We start from the raw sequence: 21599 nt of genomic DNA on the forward strand, positions 1-21599 counted from the left end.
GTAGTACCCGGTACGAATTTTTTTTGCCACCCCCCCCCCCCAAACACATTGAAATTATTAAAAGAAGGCTAAATAAGATGCTTACATTTGCAAGTGTTTTTTCTGGTTTATTTTCTTTGAGAATAAGCACTTAAAATCTTTTTTCCCTAACTTTTTTCTCTGTAAATTTTGAAATCACATCAACTCCCAGACTTGGTGGAGCTAGAATAAAACCCAGCCCCCCCCCCCCAGCTGGACTCCGCCCATGGAAACAGTGAATATGTGTGCTGTCTTCCTGAAGCCTCTCTTTTAAATCTAGGTTACCTCTTAAAAGTAATTTAGCATGAGCATACGAATCAATTTGTAACTGACGAGACAATATAGATATATACTCTCTAGTTGCTAAAACTGAAATTGGCACAGGATCGTTTTTTTTAACATACCAATAATAATAATAATAATAATAATAATAATAATAATAATATATTATTTATACCCCGCTCATCTGGCCGGGTTTCTCCTGCCATTCTGGGCGGCTTCCAACAAACATTAGGTAAAGGGACCCCTGACCATTAGGTCCAGTCGTGACCAACTCCGGGGTTGCAGCGCTCATCTCGCATTATTGGCCGAGGGAGCTCGCGTACAACTTCCAGGTCATGTGTCCAGCATGACAAAGCCGCTTCTGGCGAACCGGAGCAGCGCACGGAAACGCCGTTTACTTTCCCGCCTATTTATCTACTTGCACTTTGACGTGCTTTCGAACTGCTAGGTTGGCAGGAGCTGGGACCGAGCAACAGGAGCTCACCCCGCCGCGGGGATTTGAACCGCCGACCTTCTGATCGGCAAGCCCTAGGCCAGGGGTCTGCAACCTTTAAGACAAAAAGAGCCACTTGGACCCGTTTCCAAAGAAAACAAACAAACTGGGAGCCGCAAAACCATTGCGACATTTAAAACAAATATAACACTGCATATATTGTTTCGTACCTTAGTGCTATATAATTCAGTGGGACTTACTTCTGAGAAACATGGTTAGGATCATTATCTACTGGCTTTTAGACTTCTCAGATGTTCAAATGTAGTTACTGGCCAAAAAAAACCCTCTGTTTAAAAATGCCTATTTAAAAAAGCGAAAATATCTTTAGAAACATGTCTTTTTAAAAGAATATACATTTCAAAATGTGTGTTTTTTGGGTTTTTTGGGTTTTGGGGGCGGAGCCTTGTTGGCCCAGGCCAGTTGGCCTCGTTAGCAGGGCCGGTGCTAGGGTTTTTTGCGCCCTAGGCGAGATCACCTTCTGGCGCCCCCCCCCCCAGGTGGTGGACTCTCCTTCCGGGAAGGCTTTGAAGCAAAGGTTGGAGGACCATTTGGATACGTTAGTTGAGATTCCTGCATTGCAGGGGGGTGGACTAGATGATCCCTGGGTGCCTTCCAATTCCACCCCATTCCATGATTCTATGATGCCTCTCTTAGAGGGTGGGGTAAAGCCTGACCAGCCTCCCTCTTCGGCCTCCCCTCCTTACACCCCTATTGGCCGATCACTCCATGCCTATCAAGCAATTCCCCACATGGCATTGGCCCACTTTGTACAGACTAGGGATGGGAGGGAGGGGAAGAAACAGAGAAGGGGGCAAGGCTCCCCCCTCTCCCTCACAGTCTGTCTGTCTGTCTCTCTCTCTCACTCACTCACTCACACCCACACACACACACCTTCTCTTTCCTCAGCTAAGTTCTCCCTGTCCCAGCGGCGACGCACCCAGGAGACTCCGCTGAGGAACCAGGCACCCAAGGCTTGCTGGCTTGCCCAGCCGTCTCCGGCCCTGGCGCTTGGCAGCACGCCCTGGCAGGCAGGGCTGCCACTCCGTGCCCGCTGGCTCAGGCATAGGCTCTGTGCCCGGAGGGCTGCTGGGCGGGGCTCCTCGCTCGGCCGGTGCTTCCTTTTTAATTTTTTCTTTTCCCGGCGTTGTCGGGCGAGGGGCGGGCCAGCGAGGAGGGGCGTCACGCCAGTCAGCCACTAGCGTGGCGCCTCGCTAGCCCGCCCCTCGCCCGGCAACAGCGGGAGGAGAAAAAATAAAAGAGGAAGCTGCAGCCGGCAGCCTCGCTCAGCAGGCAAGCTTCCTTTTTTATTTTTTCTTCTCCCGACGTTGCCGGGCGAGGGGTGGGCCAGTGAGGAGGGGCGTCACGCCAGTCAGCCACTAGCGTGGCGCCTCGCTAACCCGCCCCTCGCCCGGCAACGGCGGGAGGAGAAAAAATAAAAGAGGAAGCTGCAGCCGGCATGGAGGCGAGGGGCGGGCCAGTTAGGAGGGAGGGGCGTCAGCGTCAGCCAGCCAATAACGCGCCGCCATGCTAGACTAGCCCGCCCCTCACCTCCTCCCAGGTCCCGCCCCCCAGCCCGGCAGCTTCAGAAAAAAAAGGAATCCACAGACGCGCCGGGGGAAAAAACCAAAAGAAAGGCGCACAGGGGCGCCGTGGGAGGGCGGCAGGTGACGGTGGTGTTAGTATCCGCCCCGGAGCCGCGGCAAAGGTGTAAAAGAGCCGCATGCGGCTCCGGAGCCGCGGGTTGCCGACCCCCGCCCTAGGCTCTGTGGTTTAACCCACAGCACCACCCGCGTCCCAACAAACATTAAAACACATTAAATCACAGATTAAAAACTTCCCTAAACAGGGCTGCCTTTAGGTATTTTCTAAATGTCAGGTAGTTGTTTATCTCTCTGACCTCTGATGGGAGGGCGTTCCACAGGGTGGGTGCCACTACCGAGAAGGCCCTCTGCCCGGTTCCCTGTAACCTTGCTTCTCGCAGTGAGGGAACCGCCAGAAGGCCCTCGGCGCTGGATCTCAGTGTCCGGGCTGAACGATGGGGGTGGAGACGCTCCTTCAGGTATACAGGACCGAGGCCCTTTAGGGCTTTTAAGGTCAACACCAACACTTTGAATTGTGCTCAGAAACGTACTGGGAGCCAATGTAGGTCTTTCAGAACCGGTGTTACGTGGTCCCGGCGGCTGCTCCCAATTACCAGTCTGGCTGCTCTGGATTCCAGCAGTTCTGGATTAATTGGAGTTTCCGGGTCACCTTCAAAGGTAGCCCCACTAAAAGCACATTGCAGTAGTCCAAAGAGGGAGAGGGGGCCTGGCAGAGCTTACTTTTTAGCATGTAAGGGGGATATGAAGAATGGTGGTGATCTAATTTAACATTATGGTTGTTGCTGTTGTTTAGTCATGTCCGACTCTTCGTGACCCCATGGACCAGAGCACGCCAGGCACTCCTGTCTTCCACTGCCTCCCGCAGTTTGGTCACACTCATGTTGGTAGCTTCGAGAACATTCAGTATCATTATTAAAGTGCTCCAATTGGAGTACAGCCTTTACGAAAGGTGTCATGGACTTTGAAGTGTGCCTTCCTCTTAGCACGTTTCTCCCTTGTGTCCTGAGTTCGGGTAAACCCTCACCGTGATCAACTCCTGCCCGGAAACCTATGTCCCCACTGTGGAAGGACATGTGGATCCAGAATTGGCCTCCACAGTCAAGGACTCACTTTTAAAACCATGTTGATGGAAGACATTTGTATTGCAATATCAGCTCATGAAAAGTTGGCCACATGACGCGGAAAGCTGTGTGGCTCCCTCTGACTGAAGGCGGAGATATGTACCACACGCCATAGTTGAATTCGGCTGGACTTGCCATGGGAAAGCAGAAGGGGCAACCAATGAACGGGGAGACAGCCAAAGAAACCTCCTCTCACCCTGCCAGTTCCATAACATAGCAAAGCCCAAGTTCAAACACCAGCCCCTATTTAAAAGAGGCACCCGTAATGACGACACTGGACTGCCCTTTAGGGTTGCCGTAAGTTACTCTCCAGGGATATGGGTAGCGCTGTGGTCTAAACCACAGAGCCTAGGGTTTGCCGATCAGGTCGGCGGTTCGAATTCCTGCAACAAAGTGAGCTCCCGTTGCTCGGTCCCTGCTCCTGCCAACGTAGCAGTTCGAAAGCACGACAAAGTGCAAGTAGATAAATAGGTACCGCTCCGGCGGGAAGGTAAACGCCATTTCCATGCGCTGCTCCGGTTCGCCAGAAGCGGCTTTGTCATGCTGGCCACATGACCTGGAAGCTGTATGCCAGTAAGGTGAGATGAGCGCCGCAACCCCAGAGTCGTCCGCGACTGGACCTAATGGTCAGGGGTCCCTTTTAAGTTACTCTCCAAGTCCCAAAAGCGCGTAGAAACTCCGGTCTACTTTGCAGGGCTGTTGTAACGGGGACACCCTACGCCACGGCCCTTCCTCCCCCACATTGTGAAATGGGTGTGAAAATGACCGGATCCCCATACCCCCCTCTCCCGGGCAAGGGATTGAAAGAGTTAAAGGGGGGGAATGTAACCTTCGTGCCCTGGAGGGCTTTTTCGGAGGTTTTTTTTTCTGGGGGGGTCTCTTTCCCTGCCGTCTCCGAGGATTGAACCTGGGACCTTCTCAGGGAAAAAAGCAGGATAACGGACCTTGTTTGGAAGGAGGAGAATTTGTGTGTTCTGGGAGGGAGGTGCCACCCATTCCTCCCCATGGGCCAGTGAGCTCCGCTTCCTAGAGAGGCAGGGAGGTTTGGAGGGGGTAGCCAAGGTTGGAGAGGGAGGGGCCGCCGTATACATTCCCAGAAGAGGAGCAGATCTGCAGAGGAGGAGGAAAAAGAGGTGCAATATATATATATATTGTGGGGAGGGGCGGGGGGGAGAAGGATGTGCTTTTCCTCCCCCTGAATCTGCAAACAGGGCAGCTGGGAAGGGGGGGCAGGCTTTTGGTCGAGGGGGGAGGAATGAAAGGAAGTGTGGGAGTGTTCCCCCTCCCCCTTCTTTCTGCGGATCAGTCGAGCGGGGGGTGGGGGAGGCTGATTTAGGCACTGCTTATTTAGTCCCAGAGGGGGCCCGTCCTTGTAGAGCCCCCCCCCCAAGCCCTTTGTATTGCAGGAAAGGAAATCGGAATAGAATAGCGAGCGATGGAAGCGGAGGGCCGGAGAGGACAAAGAGGTGGAGCTGCGGGGTGGGGGGAGGAGGTTGCGATGGGCGGGGAGAGAAAGGGGGCAGAGACCCCCCCAGAAGAACAACTCACTTCGGGACGCTATCTGCAGAACCACCCTCACCCCAATACATGCAATCCGGCTGCAGATCGGAGACCCTCCATTCGCAAGGGTTTGCATTGCAAGATCTCCTTTGCAGCGCCCCATCCGCTTGAGAGTCAAGAGAGGCTCAGCTGTCCTGCCCCCCCCCGTGCTTCTGCGGGAATTAAATGGGAGGTCCTCCCAAGGGCTGCTACTTCAACCGAGGCCCCAGTTCCGCGCCCCTCTGCGAGTTCCGGGTTGTCCCTGGCAGGAATCCCTAGGGCGCCGCGATCCTGGCTCCCCCCCCCCTGCAGGTCCCAAGGGGTGCCTTGATGGGTCCCCTTTGGGTGGAGATTCAGAGAGAGGGGGTCCATGGAAGGGTTAAAGGGGGCGAGAGAGGCCTGGATAGAGACCCCCGTCTCATTCCCTCCCCGGCTCATCTGGCGAGGCCCCTCCGGATGGAAAGGTGGGAGCGCTTGGGAGCAATTTGGGGTAACCGGCGGGGGGGGGGCTCTGGGCAAAGGGGACCCTCAGGGGCGGAGGCAGGAGGGCAGAGGAAGTTAGGGGGCTGAGGGAAGGGAGGGAAGCATCCCTGGGGGAGGAATCGAAGCCATCTTAGAGAAAGAGAGAGAGACTTGGGGGCTGCCTGCCTTCACTTCTCCCTTCTGCCCAGGAATCTGCCATGACTTCAAGTCGACCAGGGAGAGATCCCTGAACAGGAGGCCTGACCCACCCACCCTCTCCTCCCTTGAAGCTCAGTCCTTGCCCTGCCATAAGTCTCCAGTGCTGTCAACCTTCCCCTTTTTTTGTGGGAAATTCCCTCATTCAGCCCCCTACTTTCATATCCGACAGTTGACCACCCAATAGGATTCCTCATTCCCAAAACCGAGGGGTTGACAGCTGTGTAAAGTCTCAGATCAGCTGCTGCATAGAGCGCTGGGGGCTGTTATAGCGAGTCAAAACATTGGGGGAAAGAGGAAAGGGAGGGCACCAACTTTATTATTTCCGCCCTTTGAGGCTTTTGTCTTGTCAGCAACAGTCTCTCCCACAAGCCAGTGTCTCTGTGGAGAAACATCCTACCCAGAGATAACTGTGCCCAACTCCTTCTCTCCATTCCACCAGGTTTCCATTATTCCCGCTATATCAGATCTCTTTAATCTGTGCGATTTAAGGGATTGGGAAGATTGCTATGGAAATGGGTGGGGTTCCCCCCCCCCGCCTGTGTCATTATTACTACAATTGTTATTTTTATTTATTTATTGAATCTATTAGTTGCTTTCTCTTGCCCACGGCAGCTCAAAGTGACTTACAACCAATTGTTGATGTTGTTGTCAAACTCTGCCCTCCAGATGTTTTGAAACTACAATTCCCATCATCCCTGACCACTGGTCCTGCTGGCTAGGGATCATGGGAATTGTAGGCCAAAAACATCTGGAGGGCCGCGTTTGAGGAAGCCTGCTCTACCCTCTCATCCAGTGGAAGGTGCTGTCCCATTGCCAGTGTCCTAGAGACAATGCAGCAGCCTTGGGAAGTAAATGGTGCAGGGTGATTTGGGAATGTGTGCAGTTGGACTATATCACGAAGATCTTCTGTTTCAGTGTACCTGAAGAAGTGTAATACACACGAAAGCTCATACCAGTGACAAACTTAGTTGGTCTCTAAGGAGCTACTGGAAGGATTTTTTTTTTTATCCAGACCAAGCATCCCCAAACTTTTGCCCTCCAGATGTTTTGGACTACAATTCCCATCTTCCCTGACCACTGGTCCTGTTAGCTAGGGATCATGGGAGTTGTAGGCCAAAACATCTGGAGGGCCGCAGTTTGGGGATGCCTGTCCTAGACCCTAACACTATAAATCCAATGTGCCCACACTCAGCAGGGGTGGAGGATTATTGTGCCAAGGATGAAGAATTTCATGGTGAATTTAGGACCCTGATGAATGGTGGGCAGGTTCATAGACATAGAACAGCTTCCTTTCCTATGAGAAACCACTTTTCATAAAAAGTAAACCCCACAGTTCAACTGTATTCTGAGATAATGCTGCTTCATTAACGTTGATTGAGGGTTATGAAAGGCTGATGATGCATGACCATAATTTGACCTTATTTCATTTGCCTTTAATAAAAAATTGTAACATATGGAGGACAGGAGATAATATACAATATGTTAAAATAAGAAGGTGCTAATTGATGTGTGTAATATTCCTTTGTTCTCATCCTACAAAACAAATAGGATTTTCTCTCCCCACCCCACCGCTGGTCGAAAGAAGACAATGGAGAGGGCAGTCAAAATTCTGGTGGGCCAAATCCAATGGGAATAACGAAGAAATCATTTAAATGCATGGAGTGTGAAAAGAAAGAGGATAAACAATTTGAAAGCATGGAGTGTGGAAAGAGCATCACTGACAGTGGAACACTTAGGAAACATCAACAGACTCACACAGGAGAGAAACCATTTCAATGCATGGATTGTGGAAAGAGCTTCAGGCGGACTGGAAGCCTTAGAAGACATCAACAGACTCACACAGGGGAGAAACCATTTCAATGCATGGAGTGTGGAAAGAGCTACAGTCGGAGTGAAGAACTTAGAATTCATCAACGGAGTCACACAGGAGAGAAACCATTTGAATGCATGGAGTGTGGAAAGAGCTTCAGTCACAGTGGAAACCTTAGAAAACATCAACGGACCCACACTGGGGAAAAACCATTTCAATGCATGGAATGTGGAAAGAGCTTCACTGAGAGTGGAACACTTAGAATTCATCAACGGATTCACACAGGGGAGAAACCATTTCAATGCATGGAGTGTGGAAAGAGCTTCAGTCGGAGTGGAACACTTAGAATTCATCAACGGCGTCACACAGGAGAGAAACCATTTAAATGCATGGAGTGTGGAAAGAGCTTCAGTCGGAGTGGACACCTTAGAAACCATCATCTAACTCACACGGGGGAGAAACCATTTGCATGCATGGAGTGTGGCAAGAGCTTTACTTGCAGTGGAACACTTAAAATTCATCAATGGACTCACACAGGGGAGAAACCATTTCAATGCATGGAGTGTGGAAAGAGCTTCACTTGCAGTAAAACACTTAGAATTCATAAACGGACTCACACAGGGGAGACACCATTTAAATGCATGGAGTGTGGAAAGAGCTTCACTTGCAGTAAAACACTTAGAATCCATAAACGGACTCACACAGGGGAGAAACCATTTAAATGCATGGAGTGTGGAAAGAGCTTCAGTGACAGTGGAAACCTTAGAATTCATCAACGGACCCACACTGGGGAAAAACCATTTGAATGCATGGAGTGTGGAAAGAGCTTCATTTCTGGTGGAACACTTAGAATTCATCAACAGACACACACAGGGGAGAAACCATTTAAATGCATGGAGTGTGGAAAGAGCTTCAGTAGGAGTGGAAACCTTAGAAGACATAAATGGACACACACTGGGGAAAAACCATTTAAATGCATGGAATGTGGAAATAGCTTCACTGAGAGTGGAACACTTAGAATTCATCAACGGACTCACACAGGGGAGAAACCATTTCAATGCATGGAGTGTCGAAAGAGCTTCAGTCGGAGTGGAGAACTTACAATTCATCAACGGAGTCACACAGGAGAGAAACCATTTCAATGCATGGAGTGTGGAAAGAGTTTCATTCGGAGTGGAGAACTTAGAAAACATCAACAGACTCACACAGGAGAGAGACCATTTAAATGCATGGAGTGTGGAAAGAGCTTCAGTACGAGTTGGAAGCTGAATTTACATCACCTAACTCACACTGGGGGGAAACCATTTAAATGCATGGAATGTGGAAAGAGCTTCACTGAGAGTGGAACACTTAGAATTCATCAACGGACTCACACAGGGGAGAAACCATTTAAATGCATGGAGTGTGCAAAGAGCTTCAGTCAGAGTGGACTCCTTAGAAACCATCAACGGATTCACACAGGGGAGAAACCATTTAAATGCATGGAGTGTGGAAAGAGCTTCACTTATAGTGGAACACTTAGAAGACATCATCTAACTCACACAGGAGAGAAACCATTTGAATGCATGGAGTGTGGAAAGAGCTTCACTTGCGGTAGAACACTTAGAAGACATCATGGAACTCACACAGGAGAGAAACCATTTAAATGCATGGAGTGTGGAAAGTGCTTCAGTCAGCGTGGACACCTTAGAAGACATCAACGGAGTCACACAGGAGATAAACCATTTAAATGCATAGAATGTGGAAAGTGCTTCAGTACGAGTTGGAAGCTGAATTTACATCATCGAACTCACACAGGAGAGAAACCATTTCAATGCATGGAGTGTGGAAAGTGCTTCAGTCATAGTGGACACCTTAGAATACATCAACGGAGTCACACAGGAGAGAAACCATTTAAATGCATGGAATGTGGAAAGTGCTTCAGTAGGAGTGGGAAGCTGAATATACATCATCGAACTCACACGGGGGAAAAACCATTTAAATGCATGGAGTGTGGAAAGAGTTTCTCTGACAGTGGAGACCTTAGACAACACCAACGGACTCACACTGGGGAGAAACCAATTAAATGCATGGAGTGTGGAAAGTGCTTCAGTCATAGTGGACACCTTAGAAGACATCAACAGAGTCACACAGGAGAAAAACCATTTAAATGCATGGAATGTGGAAAGTGCTTCAGTAGGAGTGGGAAGCTGAATTTACATCATCAAACACACACAGGAGAGAAACCATTTAAATGCATGGAGTGTGGAAAGTGCTTCTGTAGGAGTGGGCAACTGAATTCACATCATCGAACACACACAGGAGAGAAACCATTTAAATGCATGGAGTGTGGAATGAGCTTCACTGAGAGTGGAGTTCTTACAGAACATCAACAAACTCATACAGAGGAGAAGCCATGTAAGTCCTAGGGAAGTGGACAGAGGTTCTGTTGAAGTGGAAGTCTTACAAACCATCAAAAGACTCTGAGGGGTAAGAGCTGTAAGAGTGGAAACTGTGCAAGCCATCAATTAACCCAAAGAAGAGAAATGGTTTAAATAGGAGGAGTGTGGATTCTGCTTTGGTTATTATGGAATGCTTTTTGGAGTGTCGAACCTGTTTCTCTCCGAGTTAACACTTTCTCTCACATCAATAACAGGAAATCAATCTTAAATGCATGCAGCCTATGTAATCTCAAGGTACCAACGGTAAAGGAATGACAGAACAAGCTATTAGAATACGCGGAAATGGCTCAACTGACACACAACCTAAGGGGTAATACAAAACAAGAATTTGCAACAAAAAAAGGGGGGGGGGATATGTTTAAGAGATATCTACAAGCAAGTAATAGTGATGTAACTACCATGGCAGTACTAGATTGACTCATGTGGATATTAGACGAATTACCATTAGGAAATTTATGGTATTATGAGAAAATACTTGAAATGATAATAAGATTAAGGGAAGAAAAGTAAGTGCATTCATTTCTATAATCGCAATGTGCTTTGGGTGATGACGGGAAGTCAATAGATTTTCGTTCATTTATTATTATATATATGCTTTATTATTCTTTCTTATTTCCTGTTTATCTTATTTTTAGTTGACACTCTTAGGTCTAGGAAATTGGTGAAGGTAGTTAATATAAGGAAAAGAAATGACAAGTATGTATCACCAATGTTGAAATGGATGTTTATTGGACCAGATGATATAACGTACATGTATACAAGATTGTACTGTCTAATACAATAAATTAAAAATCCCCCCCCCCAAAAAAAAGTTAACTGAGGTAACTGCCAGAAGACCCTCGGAAGTGGACCTCAGTGATGGGGAGATATTTTCTTTTCCTTGTGTTAGATGGATGTTGAAACAAGGTGTGATTGACAAGGGTATGTCTGGATCATAGCTGCCAAGTTTTCCCTTTTCTCGCGAGGAAGCCTATTCAGCATAATGGAAAATCCCTTTAAAAAAGGGATAACTTGGCAGCTATGGTCTGGATCACAGATTTTTGCACAATACCACTCCTCTTCTGTAACACACCTGTGATGTTTTGATGACACTGTGAGAAATGTGTTGTGGGAACTTTTAAAAACTCGTGTAATCTTTGTCTTAAGCGTTTTCCTTTTTTGCTATCCTTAGAGATTGAGAAGTTTCTGGCAACAAATAAATGATCAGGCCTTCTGGCCACTAATTTGCCTCCTCGATGCTTGGTTGTGTTCTTGCCTTTTCTGATCAATCCAGCACCCGCCGGGCTAGACTCCAGCGAAGTTGGAAAGCGCTTTAGATACCAAACCCCATTTTCTCCCCATAACACAGAAGTCAGAGAGTCCAGCCTGCTGCTCAATGTGCCCCAATCCATAAAACAGTGTTGGAGAGGATGCGTCTAAGACTATGTCTTTCTTCCTTGGTGGGGAGAAGATAGTTGTCCCCAGGTGACTGCTAAGTGTCCTAGTAGTGTTGCTTGGGTGGGGGGAGCACTCTTCTCTGGTTCCTCTCAGGCAGCAAATGTCTTCGGCTCCCCCCTCCCACAAGGCTGGCTCCATCTTTGCACTCCAAAAAGGGAGGCGTCTCACCCCCCCCATCAGCCCTCCTTCCACTCTTCTGATCCACAGACGGAACAAGGCAGGGGGAGGAATGAGTGGCAAAAAGGGGTTCTTTCTCTATCCCACCCCCCAAAACATAATTTCCTTTCCCTCCAAACAAGCTCTATAATTCCATTTCTTTCCTGAAAAGGTCTCAGGTTCCATCCCCGGCAGCGGCAGGGAAAAGAACCCCCATCTCTAAAAAGACTCCTCCTCGGAGCATGAAGGTTGCACAGCTAGACACTCCCGCCCCTCTGGAGTTACCCCCTCCTGCCCCCATTTCAGGTCTCTGCTATGGGGTGCAGGCCCCCTCAGAACTCGCATCAGGACCCCGTAATGCAAGTCATCCATATATCTCCTCCTCCAGCAACTCCCCCAGTAAATTGGCAGGGTGGTGGTATCCCGGACGGAGCCCCAAAGAGCAAGAGGCAAAAGGCAGCTCCTTCACGTCCGCTTCACACATGGGGAGGGCTGCTCTAAGGAGTGGCGTAGCAAGGTCAGGTAGTACCCGGTACGAATTTTTTTTTGCCACCCCCCCCCCCAAATACATTGAAATTATTAAAAGAAGGCTAAATAAGATGCTTACATTTGCAAGTGTTTTTTCTGGTTTATTTTCTTTGAGAACAAGCACTTAAAATCTTTTTTTCCTCTGCAAATTTTGAAATCACATCAACTCCCAGACTTGGTGGAGCTAGAATAAAACCCAGCCCCCCCCAGCTGGACTCCGCCCATGGAAACAGTGAATATGTGTGCTGCCTTCTTCCTGAAGCCTCTCTTTTAAATCTAGGTTACCTCTTAAAAGAAATTTGGAATGAGCATACGAATCGATTTGTAACTGACGAGACAATATATATATATACTCTCTAGTTGCTAAAACTGAAATTGGCACAGGATCGTGTTTTTTTTAACATACCAATAATAATAATAATAATAATAATAATAATATATTATTTATACCCCGCTCATCTGGCCGGGTTTCTCCTGCCATCCTGGGCGGCTTCCAACAAACATTAGGTAAAGGGACCCCTGACCATTAGGTCCAGTCGTGACCAACTCCGGGGTTGCAGCGCTCATCTCGCATTATTGGCCGAGGGAGCCCGCGTACAACTTCCAGGTCATGTGTCCAGCATGACAAAGCCGCTTCTGGTGAACCAGAGCAGCGCACGGAAACGCCGTTTACTTTCCCGCTGTACCGCTACCTATTTATCTACTTGCACTTTGACGTGCTTTCGAACTGCTAGGTTGGCAGGAGCTGGGACCGAGCAACAGGAGCTCACCCCGCCGCGGGGATTTGAACCGCCGACCTTCTGATCGGCAAGCCCTAGGCTCTGTGGTTTAACCCACAGCACCACCCGCGTCCCAACAAACATTAAAACACATTAAATCACAGATTAAAAACTTCCCTAAACAGGGCTGCCTTTAGGTATTTTCTAAATGTCAGGTAGTTGTTTATCTCTCTGACCTCTGATGGGAGGGCGTTCCACAGGGCGGGTGCCACTACCGAGAAGGCCCTCTGCCTGGTTCCCTGTAACCTTGCTTCTCGCAGTGAGGGAACCGCCAGAAGGCCCTCGGCGCTGGATCTCAGTGTTTCGAGAACATTCAGTATCATTATTAAAGTGCTCCAATTGGAGTACAGCCTTTACCAAAGGGGTCATGGACTTTGAAGTGTGCCTTCCTCTTAGCACGTTTCTCCCTTGTGTCCTGAGTTCGGGTAAACCCTCACCGTGATCAACTCCTGCCCGGAAACCTATGTCCCCACTGTGGAAGGACATGTGGATCCAGAATTGGCCTCCACAGTCAAGGACTCACTTTTAAAACCATGTTGATGGAAGACATTTGTATTGCAATATCAGCTCATGAAAAGTTGGCCACATGACGCGGAAAGCTGTGTGGCTCCCTCTGACTGAAGGCGGAGATATGTACCACACGCCATAGTTGAATTCGGCTGGACTTGCCATGGGAAAGCAGAAGGGGCAACCAATGAACGGGGAGACAGCCAAAGAAACCTCCTCTCACCCTGCCAATTCCATAACATAGCAAAGCCCAAGTTCAAACACCAGCCCCTATTTAAAAGAGGCACCCGTAATGACGACACTGGACTGCCCTTTAGGGTTGCCGCAAGTTACTCTCCAGGGATATGGGTAGCGCTGTGGTCTAAACCACAGAGCCTAGGGTTTGCCGATCAGGTCGGCGGTTCGAATTCCTGCAACAAAGTGAGCTCCCGTTGCTCGGTCCCTGCTCCTGCCAACGTAGCAGTTCGAAAGCACGACAAAGTGCAAGTAGATAAATAGGCGGGAAGGTAAACGCCGTTTCCATGCGCTGCTCCGGTTCGCCAGAAGCGGCTTTGTCATGCTGGCCACATGACCTGGAAGCTGTATGCCAGTAAGGTGAGATGAACGCCGCAACCCCAGAGTCGTCCGCGACTGGACCTAATGGTCAGGGGTCCCTTTTAAGTTACTCTCCAAGTCCCAAAAGCGCGTAGAAACTCCGGTCTACTTTGCAGGGCTGTTGTAACGGGGACACCCTACGCCACGGCCCTTCCTCCCCCACATTGTGAAATGGGTGTGAAAATGACCGGATCCCCATACCCCCCTCTCCCGGGCAAGGGATTGAAAGAGTTAAAGGGGGGGAATGTAACCTTCGTGCCCTGGAGGGCTTTTTCGGAGGTTTTTTTTTCTGGGGGGGTCTCTTTCCCTGCCGTCTCCGAGGATTGAACCTGGGACCTTCTCAGGGAAAAAAGCAGGATAACGGACCTTGTTTGGAAGGAGGAGAATTTGTGTGTTCTGGGAGGGAGGTGCCACCCATTCCTCCCCATGGGCCAGTGAGCTCCGCTTCCTAGAGAGGCAGGGAGGTTTGGAGGGGGTAGCCAAGGTTGGAGAGGGAGGGGCCGCCGTATACATTCCCAGAAGAGGAGCAGATCTGCAGAGGAGGAGGAAAAAGAGGTGCAATATATATATATATTGTGGGGAGGGGCGGGGGGGAGAAGGATGTGCTTTTCCTCCCCCTGAATCTGCAAACAGGGCAGCTGGGAAGGGGGGGCAGGCTTTTGGTCGAGGGGGGAGGAATGAAAGGAAGTGTGGGAGTGTTCCCCCTCCCCCTTCTTTCTGCGGATCAGTCGAGCGGGGGGTGGGGGAGGCTGATTTAGGCACTGCTTATTTAGTCCCAGAGGGGGCCCGTCCTTGTAGAGCCCCCCCAAGCCCTTTGTATTGCAGGAAAGGAAATCGGAATAGAATAGCGAGCGATGGAAGCGGAGGGCCGGAGAGGACAAAGAGGTGGAGCTGCGGGGTGGGGGGAGGAGGTTGCGATGGGCGGGGAGAGAAAGGGGGCAGAGACCCCCCCCCCAGAAGAACAACTCACTTCGGGGCGCTATCTGCAGAACCACCCTCACCCCAATACATGCAATCCGGCTGCAGATCGGAGACCCTCCATTCGCAAGGGTTTGCATTGCAAGATCTCCTTTGCAGCGCCCCATCCGCTTGAGAGTCAAGAGAGGCTCAGCTGTCCTGCCCCCCCCCCCGTGCTTCTGCGGGAATTAAATGGGAGGTCCTCCCAAGGGCTGCTACTTCAACCGAGGCCCCAGTTCCGCGCCCCTCTGCGAGTTCCGGGTTGTCCCTGGCAGGAATCCCTAGGGCGCCGCGATCCTGGCTCCCCCCCTGCAGGTCCCAAGGGGTGCCTTGATGGGTCCCCTTTGGGTGGAGATTCAGAGATTCCATGGAAGGGTTAAAGGGGGCGAGAGAGGCCTGGATAGAGACCCCCGTCTCATTCCCTCCCCGGCTCATCTGGCGAGGCCCCTCCGGATGGAAAGGTGGGAGCGCTTGGGAGCAATTTGGGGTAACCGGCGGGGGGGGGCTCTGGGCAAAGGGGACCCTCAGGGGCGGAGGCAGGAGGGCAGAGGAAGTTAGGGGGCTGAGGGAAGGGAGGGAAGCATCCCTGGGGGAGGAATCGAAGCCATCTTAGAGAAAGAGAGAGAGACTTGGGGGCTGCCTGCCTTCACTTCTCCCTTCTGCCCAGGAATCTGCCATGACTTCAAGTCGACCAGGGAGAGATCCCTGAACAGGAGGCCTGATCCACCCACCCTCTCCTCCCTTGAAGCTCAGTCCTTGCCCTGCCATAAGTCTCCAGTGCTGTCAACCTTCCCCTTTTTTTGTGGGAAATTCCCTCATTCAGCCCCCTACTTTCATATCCGACAGTTGACCGCCCAATAGGATTCCTCATTCCCAAAACCGAGGGGTTGACAGCTGTGTAAAGTCTCAGATCAGCTGCTGCATAGAGCGCTGGGGGCTGTTATAGCGAGTCAAAACATTGGGGGAAAGAGGAAAGGGAGGGCACCAACTTTATTATTTCCGCCCTTTGAGGCTTTTGTCTTGTCAGCAACAGTCTCTCCCACAAGCCAGTGTCTCTGTGGAGAAACATCCTACCCAGAGATAACTGTGCCCAACTCCTTCTCTCCATTCCACCAGGTTTCCATTATTCCCGCTATATCAGATCTCTTTAATCTGTGCGATTTAAGGGATTGGGAAGATTGCTATGGAAATGGGTGGGGTTCCCCCCCCCCCGCCGCCTGTGTCATTATTACTACAATTGTTATTTTTATTTATTTATTGAATCTATTAGTTGCTTTCTCTTGCCCACGGCAGCTCAAAGTGACTTACAACCAATTGTTGATGTTGTTGTCAAACTCTGCCCTCCAGATGTTTTGAAACTACAATTCCCATCATCCCTGACCACTGGTCCTGCTGGCTAGGGATCATGGGAATTGTAGGCCAAAAACATCTGGAGGGCCGCGTTTGAGGAAGCCTGCTCTACCCTCTCATCCAGTGGAAGGTGCTGTCCCATTGCCAGTGTCCTAGAGACAATGCAGCAGCCTTGGGAAGTAAATGGTGCAGGGTGATTTGGGAATGTGTGCAGTTGGACTATATCAGGAAGATCTTCTGTTTCAGTGTACCTGAAGAAGTGTAATACACACGAAAGCTCATACCAGTGACAAACTTAGTTGGTCTCTAAGGAGCTACTGGAAGGAATTTTTTTTTTATCCAGACCAAGCATCCCCAAACTTTTGCCCTCCAGATGTTTTGGACTACAATTCCCATCTTCCCTGACCACTGGTCCTGTTAGCTAGGGATCATGGGAGTTGTAGACCAAAACATCTGGAGGGCCGCAGTTTGGGGATGCCTGTCCTAGACCCTAACACTATAAATCCAATGTGCCCACACTCAGCAGGGGTGGAGGATTATTGTGCCAAGGATGAAGAATTTCATGGTGAATTTAGGACCCTGATGAATGGTGGGCAGGTTCATAGACATAGAACAGCTTCCTTTCCTATGAGAAACCACTTTTCATAAAAAGTAAACCCCACAGTTCAACTGTATTCTGAGATAATGCTGCTTCATTAACGTTGATTGAGGGTTATGAAAGGCTGATGATGCATGACCATAATTTGACCGTATTTCATTTGCCTTTAATAAAAAATTGTAACATATGGAGGACAGGAGATAATATACAATATGTTAAAATAAGAAGGTGCTAATTGATGTGTGTAATATTCCTTTGTTCTCATCCTACAAAACAAATAGGATTTTCTCTCCCCACCCCACCGCTGGTCGAAAGAAGACAATGGAGAGGGCAGTCAAAATTCTGGTGGGCCAAATCCAATGGGAATAACGAAGAAATCATTTAAATGCATGGAGTGTGAAAAGAAAGAGGATAAACAATTTGAAAGCATGGAGTGTGGAAAGAGCATCACTGACAGTGGAACACTTAGGAAACATCAACAGACTCACACAGGAGAGAAACCATTTCAATGCATGGATTGTGGAAAGAGCTTCAGGCGGAGTGGAAGCCTTAGAAGACATCAACAGACTCACACAGGGGAGAAACCATTTCAATGCATGGAGTGTGGAAAGAGCTACAGTCGGAGTGAAGAACTTAGAATTCATCAACGGAGTCACACAGGAGAGAAACCATTTGAATGCATGGAGTGTGGAAAGAGCTTCAGTCACAGTGGAAACCTTAGAAAACATCAACGGACCCACACTGGGGAAAAACCATTTCAATGCATGGAATGTGGAAAGAGCTTCACTGAGAGTGGAACACTTAGAATTCATCAACGGATTCACACAGGGGAGAAACCATTTCAATGCATGGAGTGTGGAAAGAGCTTCAGTCGGAGTGGAACACTTAGAATTCATCAACGGCGTCACACAGGAGAGAAACCATTTAAATGCATGGAGTGTGGAAAGAGCTTCAGTCAGAGTGGACACCTTAGAAACCATCATCTAACTCACACGGGGGAGAAACCATTTGCATGCATGGAGTGTGGCAAGAGCTTTACTTGCAGTGGAACACTTAAAATTCATCAATGGACTCACACAGGGGAGAAACCATTTCAATGCATGGAGTGTGGAAAGAGCTTCACTTGCAGTAAAACACTTAGAATTCATAAACGGACTCACACAGGGGAGACACCATTTAAATGCATGGAGTGTGGAAAGAGCTTCACTTGCAGTAAAACACTTAGAATCCATAAACTGACTCACACAGGGGAGAAACCATTTAAATGCATGGAGTGTGGAAAGAGCTTCAGTGACAGTGGAAACCTTAGAATTCATCAACGGACCCACACTGGGGAAAAACCATTTGAATGCATGGAGTGTGGAAAGAGCTTCATTTCTGGTGGAACACTTAGAATTCATCAACGGACACACACAGGGGAGAAACCATTTAAATGCATGGAGTGTGGAAAGAGCTTCAGTAGGAGTGGAAACCTTAGAAGACATCAATGGACACACACTGGGGAAAAACCATTTAAATGCATGGAATGTGGAAATAGCTTCACTGAGAGTGGAACACTTAGAATTCATCAACGGACTCACACAGGGGAGAAACCATTTCAATGCATGGAGTGTCGAAAGAGCTTCAGTCGGAGTGGAGAACTTACAATTCATCAACGGAGTCACACAGGAGAGAAACCATTTCAATGCATGGAGTGTGGAAAGAGTTTCATTCGGAGTGGAGAACTTAGAAAACATCAACAGACTCACACAGGAGAGAGACCATTTAAATGCATGGAGTGTGGAAAGAGCTTCAGTACGAGTTGGAAGCTGAATTTACATCACCTAACTCACACTGGGGGGAAACCATTTAAATGCATGGAATGTGGAAAGTGCTTCACTGAGAGTGGAACACTTAGAATTCATCAACGGACTCATACAGGGGAGAAACCATTTCAATGCATGGAGTGTGCAAAGAGCTTCAGTCAGAGTGGACTCCTTAGAAACCATCAACGGATTCACACAGGGGAGAAACCATTTAAATGCATGGAGTGTGGAAAGAGCTTCACTTATAGTGGAACACTTAGAAGACATCATCTAACTCACACAGGAGAGAAACCATTTGAATGCATGGAGTGTGGAAAGAGCTTCACTTGCGGTAGAACACTTAGAAGACATCATGGAACTCACACAGGAGAGAAACCATTTAAATGCATGGAGTGTGGAAAGTGCTTCAGTCAGCGTGGACACCTTAGAATACATCAACGGAGTCACACAGGAGATAAACCATTTAAATGCATAGAATGTGGAAAGTGCTTCAGTACGAGTTGGAAGCTGAATTTACATCATCGAACTCACACAGGAGAGAAACCATTTCAATGCATGGAGTGTGGAAAGTGCTTCAGTCATAGTGGACACCTTAGAATACATCAACGGAGTCACACAGGAGAGAAACCATTTAAATGCATGGAATGTGGAAAGTGCTTCAGTAGGAGTGGGAAGCTGAATATACATCATCGAACTCACACGGGGGAAAAACCATTTAAATGCATGGAGTGTGGAAAGAGTTTCTCTGACAGTGGAGACCTTAGACAACACCAACGGACTCACACTGGGGAGAAACCATTTACATGCATGGAATGTGGAAAGAGCTTCAGTCACCGTGGAACACTAAGAAAACATCAATGGACACACACAGCGGAGAAACCATTTCGATGTATGGAGTGTGGAAAGAGCTTCAGGCAGAGTGGAAACCTTAGAATTCATCAACGGACCCACACAGGAGAGAAACCCTTTCAATGCATGGAATGTGGAAAGTGCTTCTGTTGGAGTGGGCAACTCAATTTACATCATCGAACTCACACAGGAGAGAAACCATTTAAATGCATGGAGTGTGGAATGAGCTTTACTGAGAGTGGAGTTCTTACAGAACATCAACAAACTCATACAGAGGAGAAACCATGTAAGTCCTAGGGAAGTGGACAGAGGTTCTGTTGAAGTGGAGGTCTTACAAACCATCAAAAGACTCTGAGGGGTAAGAGCTGTAAGAGTGGAAACCCAAAGAAGAGAAATGGTTTAAATAGGAGGAGTGTGGATTCTGCTTTGGTTATTATGGAATGCTTTTTGGAGTGTCGAACCTGTTTCTCTCCGAGTTAACACTTTCTCTCACATCAATAACAGGAAATCAATCTTAAATGCATGCAGCCTATGTAATCTCAAGGTACCAACGGTAAAGGAATGACAGAACAAGCTATTAGAATACGCGGAAATGGCTCAACTGACACACAACCTAAGGGGTAATACAAAACAAGAATTTGCAACAAAAAAAGGGGGGGGGGATATGTTTAAGAGATATCTACAAGCAAGTAATAGTGATGTAACTACCATGGCAGTACTAGATTGACTCATGTGGATATTAGACGAATTACCATTAGGAAATTTATGGTATTATGAGAAAATACTTGAAATGATAATAAGATTAAGGGAAGAAAAGTAAGTGCATTCATTTCTATAATCGCAATGTGCTTTGGGTGATGACGGGAAGTCAATAGATTTTCGTTCATTTATTATTATATATATGCTTTATTATTCTTTCTTATTTCCTGTTTATCTTATTTTTAGTTGACACTCTTAGGTCTAGGAAATTGGTGAAGGTAGTTAATATAAGGAAAAGAAATGACAAGTATGTATCACCAATGTTGAAATGGATGTTTATTGGACCAGATGATATAACGTACATGTATACAAGATTGTACTGTCTAATACAATAAATTAAAAATCCCCCCCCCAAAAAAAGTTAACTGAGGTAACTGCCAGAAGACCCTCGGAAGTGGACCTCAGTGATGGGGAGATATTTTCTTTTCCTTGTGTTAGATGGATGTTGAAACAAGGTGTGATTGACAAGGGTATGTCTGGATCATAGCTGCCAAGTTTTCCCTTTTCTCGCGAGGAAGCCTATTCAGCATAATGGAAAATCCCTTTAAAAAAGGGAAAACTTGGCAGCTATGGTCTGGATCACAGATTTTTGCACAATACCACTCCTCTTCTGTAACACACCTGTGATGTTTTGATGACACTGTGAGAAATGTGTTGTGGGAACTTTTAAAAACTCATGTAATCTTTGTCTTAAGCGTTTTCCTTTTTTGCTATCCTTAGAGATTGAGACTTTTTTTTGCAACAAATAAATGATCAGGCCTTCTGGCCACTAATTTGCCTCCTCGATGCTTGGTTGTGTTCTTGCCTTTTCTGATCAATCCAGCACCCGCCGGGCTAGACTCCAGCGAAGTTGGAAAGCGCTTTAGATACCAAACCCCATTTTCTCCCCATAACACAGAAGTCAGAGAGTCCAGCCTGCTGCTCAATGTGCCCCAATCCATAAAACAGTGTTGGAGAGGATGCGTCTAAGACTATGTCTTTCTTCCTTGGTGGGGAGAAGATAGTTGTCCCCAGGTGACTGCTAAGTGTCCTAGTAGTGTTGCTTGGGTGGGGGGAGCACTCTTCTCTGGTTCCTCTCAGGCAGCAAATGTCTTCGGCTCCCCCCTCCCACAAGGCTGGCTCCATCTTTGCACTCCAAAAAGGGAGGCGTCTCACCCCCCCATCAGCCCTCCTTCCACTCTTCTGATCCACAGAAGGAACGGGGCAGGGGGAGGAATGAGTGGCAAAAAGGGGTTCTTTCTCTATCCCACCCCCCAAAACATAATTTCCTTTCCCTCCAAACAAGCTCTATAAT

The 21599-nt window shown here is 48.2% G+C and overlaps 2 protein-coding genes across 2 annotated transcripts; both read left to right on the forward strand.

The window, feature by feature from the left end:
- The first annotated feature begins 4599 nt into the window (after window positions 1–4599).
- LOC132591323 (oocyte zinc finger protein XlCOF6-like) lies at window positions 4600–11585 on the forward strand. Its single transcript, XM_060269468.1, has 2 exons — window positions 4600–4648; window positions 7284–11585. Exon 2 carries the CDS (start codon window positions 7362–7364, stop codon window positions 9951–9953), a length of 2592 nt encoding a protein of 863 aa, XP_060125451.1. The 5' UTR covers window positions 4600–4648; window positions 7284–7361; the 3' UTR covers window positions 9954–11585.
- Window positions 11586–14497: 2912 nt separating this feature from the next.
- LOC132591322 (oocyte zinc finger protein XlCOF6-like) lies at window positions 14498–19921 on the forward strand. The gene is made up of 2 exons (XM_060269466.1): window positions 14498–14542; window positions 17174–19921. Exon 2 carries the CDS (start codon window positions 17252–17254, stop codon window positions 19841–19843), a length of 2592 nt encoding a protein of 863 aa, XP_060125449.1. The 5' UTR covers window positions 14498–14542; window positions 17174–17251; the 3' UTR covers window positions 19844–19921.
- Window positions 19922–21599: the final 1678 nt, after the last annotated feature.

This window comes from Zootoca vivipara, chromosome 2 (genome assembly GCF_963506605.1).
Source record: "Zootoca vivipara chromosome 2, rZooViv1.1, whole genome shotgun sequence".
In the NCBI taxonomy this organism is placed as follows: domain Eukaryota; kingdom Metazoa; phylum Chordata; class Lepidosauria; order Squamata; family Lacertidae; genus Zootoca; species Zootoca vivipara.